This window comes from Prunus persica, chromosome G6 (genome assembly GCF_000346465.2).
Source record: "Prunus persica cultivar Lovell chromosome G6, Prunus_persica_NCBIv2, whole genome shotgun sequence".
NCBI classification, from domain to species: Eukaryota; Viridiplantae; Streptophyta; class Magnoliopsida; order Rosales; family Rosaceae; genus Prunus; species Prunus persica.
Genome location: NC_034014.1, coordinates 22,869,349 through 22,873,587, shown reverse-complemented (window position 1 = coordinate 22,873,587; position 4,239 = coordinate 22,869,349). Strand labels below are relative to the sequence as shown.

At 49.4% G+C, this 4,239-nt stretch overlaps 1 protein-coding gene across 1 annotated transcript; it reads right to left on the bottom strand.

The window, feature by feature from the left end:
- Positions 1,082-3,541, bottom strand: LOC109949730. Its single transcript, XM_020565849.1, has one exon. The coding sequence runs from the start codon at positions 3,539-3,541 to the stop codon at positions 1,082-1,084; it is 2,460 nt and encodes an 819-aa protein (XP_020421438.1).

The following is a 4,239-nucleotide window of genomic DNA, read 5'->3' as shown; positions in this document are numbered from 1 at the left end:
GATCGAGGAGTACGAGGGGGAGGACGCCGCCGAAGGCTCTGGTTCTGCTGATGCTGCTGCCGGCGACGAAGCCTGAGGGCCTCTTAAATTTGAGCTTGTACTTGCAAATCTAGATTTTAAACTTTCATGTACTCTGAACGTATTAGTGCCGAGGGCATCCTTAATTTAAAAGTTTATTATTATTTTTATCATCTGTTTCGACAATCTTAGCTTGTTTCAATCGCCGAAAGGCTCCGTATAGGATTTATAACGTTAAAGGGACACTTCGAAATTGATAAGTTCCGATGGAATCTGTAGGGTAACAATTTCGAAAAACATTTATTGCCGTAGGCTAATAAAGATGCCTTAGAACGTTAACTTGCCACTATTGGCTGCCATGGACTAGTAGAGTAATTTTAAAAAGAAGTTCTGAAGTAATAGTGCCGAAGACTTTCTATTAATCTCTGCCGAAGGGCAAATACATTCTAATCGGTTACAACTTTGTCCTACCATAGGCTAGATTACAACTTTGTCCTACCGTAGGCTAGGTTACTTGAAATAGTATTTGAGATGTTCCACGTTCCAAGGAATGACCGAGGGTCTTGCCGTTGGAGTCTCTTAGGCGGTAGGTTCCCGATCGAAGGATACCGATGATCTCATAGGGTCCTTCCCAGGAAGGTCCGGGAGTCCCTTCCGTGGCATCCTTGGTTGCTAGGGATACCTTCCGCATGACCCAGTCTCCGATTCGGAATGAGCGGTGTCTGACCCTAGAGTCATAGTACCGAGAGACACGTTGCTTGTAGGCTTCATTCCGAAGGTTGGCATGTGCCCGGTGCTCTTCAAGAAGATCGAGGCTTAGAGAAAGTGCTTCTTCATTCGGCTTCGGTGCGAAGGTTTCCGTTCGGTAGGAAGGTTCGCCAATTTCCACAGGCACCACAGCCTCCGAACCGAAAGCCAGGGAAAAAGGGGTTTCTCCAGTGGACGTTCAGTAAGATGTCCGAATAGCCTAGAGTGCTTCGGGAAGCTTTTCTGGCCAGGTTCCTTTGGCCTTGTCCAGCTACCGTTTCAGTAGTTTCTTGATGATTTTGTTTATTGCTTCGACCTAACCGTTCGATTGGGGATGAGCTGGTGATGCGAAAAATAAGTTGATTTTCAGGCGGGTGCAGAATTGCCTGAAGAGTTCCGAATCGAAGTGCCTGCCGTTATCGGTAATGATAGCATATGGGATACCGAATCTGCAACAAATGTGAGTCCAGACGAAATCCTCCTTCTTTGCTGCCGTTATGGTTGCTAAAGGTTCGGCTTCTACCCATTTGGTGAAGTAGTCAACGGCAACCACTGCGTATTTTACCTGGCCTTTACCTTGCGGCATCGTACCGATCAGGTCTATTCCCCATTGTGCGAAAGGCCAAGGACTCACAATCGGTGTCAGGGGTTCGGCAGGGATGTGCGGTATGTTACCGAAACGCTGGCATTTATCACACCTTTTTACCAGTGGATTAGCGTCCTGGTGCATGGTCGGCCAAAAGTATCCCTGCCGAAAGGCTTTTTGGGCGAGTGATCGGGACCCGGAATGGTCGCCGCACACACCATTATGGATCTCCCGAAGGACGTAGTCCCCCTGTTCTGCCGTAAGGCATTTGAGATATGGAGTTGTGTAGCCACGTTTGTACAGGACGTCGTTGATGATGGTGTACCTTGCTGATCGGTACCTAAGCTTTCGGGCCTGGGCCTTGTCTTCTGGAAGGGTGCCGTTGGTCCGGTACGAGTAGATAGGAGACATCCATGTATCTTCGTACCGTACGGTACATGTTTCGGCGGCTACTGTGCTTGGTTGGGCAAGAATCTTTACTGGCACCTTTCTTTCGATTTTGTCGTTGATTGCCGAAGCCAGACATGCCAATGCATCGGCATGGCTATTTTCGCTCCTGGGGATCTGCTTGATCTCGTAGGCTCGGAAGCTTTGGAGTAGCTGATGGGTAGACGAAAGGTAGGCGTGCATGGAGGCGTCTCTGGCCGCGAAGTCTGCCGTTACCTTGTTCACAATGAGCTGGGAGTAGCTGTGAATTCTGATTTGTTTGGCATTCATGCTCTTGGCTAACCAAAGGCCGGCCAAGAGAGCCTCATATTCCGCTTCATTGTTGGAGGTTCTGAAGTCGAATCGGAGGGCGTACTCGATCTTGAGTCTGTCCGGTGTTGTCAGTACCAAGCCTGCTCCACACTCTTGTTGGTTTGCCGAGCCGTCGATGTGCAGAATCCATACGGGAATTGAGACGTCAAAGCGTTCGGCGTCTAGTTCCTCCGGCAATCCGGTCTCGGTTACCGACTCGGGTGTTGGCTGTGCTGTTGATGGGGTGAGTTCGAAGATGAAATCGGCAATAGCCTGACCCTTTTCGGCGGGCCTTGGAATGAACTGTATGTCGAATTCTCCGAGTTCGATTGCCCATTTGATCAATCGGCCAGAAGTCTCTGGTTTTAGGAGCACTTGCCGAAGCGGTTGGTTAGTCAGGACTTTGATTCCGTGCGCTTGAAAGTATGGCCGAAGTCTTCGTGCCGAGACCACAAGGGCTAGTGCAAGCTGTTCTAATGGGGGATACCGAAGTTCGGCACTTTGAAGTGCCTTACTGACATAGAAAATCGGTAGATCTGCCTTCTCTGATTTTCGGATCAATACCGAACTGACGGCAGTGCTAGATACCGAAAGGTATAGGGAGAGAATCTCCCCAGGTAGTGGTTTTGATAAAAGGGGTGCTTTGCCCATGTAGTCCTTTAAGTCTTGAAATGCTTTATCACACTCAGCAGTCCATATGATATTCCGTTTGCCCCCTTTCAAGGCTTTAAAGAACGGTACACATTTGTCGGTAGCCTTTGATATGAAGCGAGTCAAGGCCGCCACGCGTCCGGTAAGGCTTTGAACGTTCTTCGTCGTCTTCGGCCTTTCCATATCGATGATTGCCTTTATTTTTTCAGGATTCGCTTCGATACCCCTGTGACTAATCATGAATCCGAGGAATTTCCCGGAAGATACACCGAAGGCGCATTTCATCGGGTTCAGCCTCATCCGGTAGTCTTTCAGTATGTTGCACATGATTGACAAATTGTGCAGGTGGCTTTCGGCAGTTCTGCTCTTTACCAACATGTCATCAACGTAAACCTCCATGATGCTCCAGATGTATTTGGCGAAAATTCTGTTGACAAGCCTCTGATATGTTGCCCCCGCGTTCTCCAGGCCGAACGGCATGACATTGTAACAGTATAACCCCCTGTCCGTTATGAAGGCGGTGTGTTCGCTGTCGGAAGGGTGCATGAATATCTGATTGTATCCCGAATAAGCGTCCATGAAGCTGAGCAGTTCGTGTCCGGCGGTGGCGTCCACGAGCTGGTCTATCTTTGGCAACGGAAAGCTGTCCTTCGGGCAGGCCTTGTTCAGATCGGTATAGTCTTGGCACATTCGCCACCCGCCTGTAGCTTTTCGGACCATTACCGAATTTCCCAACCATACTGGATATGTAGCCTCCCTGATGAAGCCGATAATTTGAAGTTTGTCAACCTCTGTGTGCATGGCTTCGTATCGTTCAACATCATACGAACGGCACTTCTGCCTTACAGGCTTATAAGCGGAGGGAAATGCGGAGTTTATGGCTGATGATCTCAGGATCTATGCCGGGCATATCCTCGTAGGACCACGCGAACACTTCCGAATGGTGCCACAAGAAGTCTATGAACTGCGTTCGGAGGGCAGGGGTGAGTTTGGTGCCGATTCTAACCTGACGATCAGGCTGCTCCTCGCTCAAGGTTATCGTCTCCAGTTCTTCAGCGGGTTGTGTGTGTGGAGTCGGGGACTCATCTCTTGGGTCATCAACTGGTCCACCGTTCGATACCCCTTGGACAGACATGGTCTCGTCGGAGAGTTTGAAAGAGGTTGAATTCAGGGCAGTGGCGTAGCAAGTCCGCACGCTTAGCTGATTTTTCCGGACAGCCCCTGTGCCGTTGGGGGTAGGGAACTTCATCAATAGCATGTGGGGGGAAAGATGTGTCTTGATCCTGGTGAGTGCCGTTCGTCCAACTATAACGTTGTACGCTGTCAGGCAATCAACGATCAGGAAATGATCGTATACCGTTATTTTTCTCGGTACGGTGCCAAAGGTAATTGGCAGTCTTACACTACCGACTGGTTGGACCAGATCCCCAGAGAAACTTAACAAAGGGGTCAATTGCCGGTTGACCTGACTGTCGTTTATTCCCATTTCTCGGAAAGCT

Coding starts and splice junctions, on each gene's coding strand:
- LOC109949730 (XM_020565849.1), bottom strand. CDS start 3,541: ATGCACACAGAGGTTGACAAACTTCAAATTATCGGCTTCATCAGGGAG.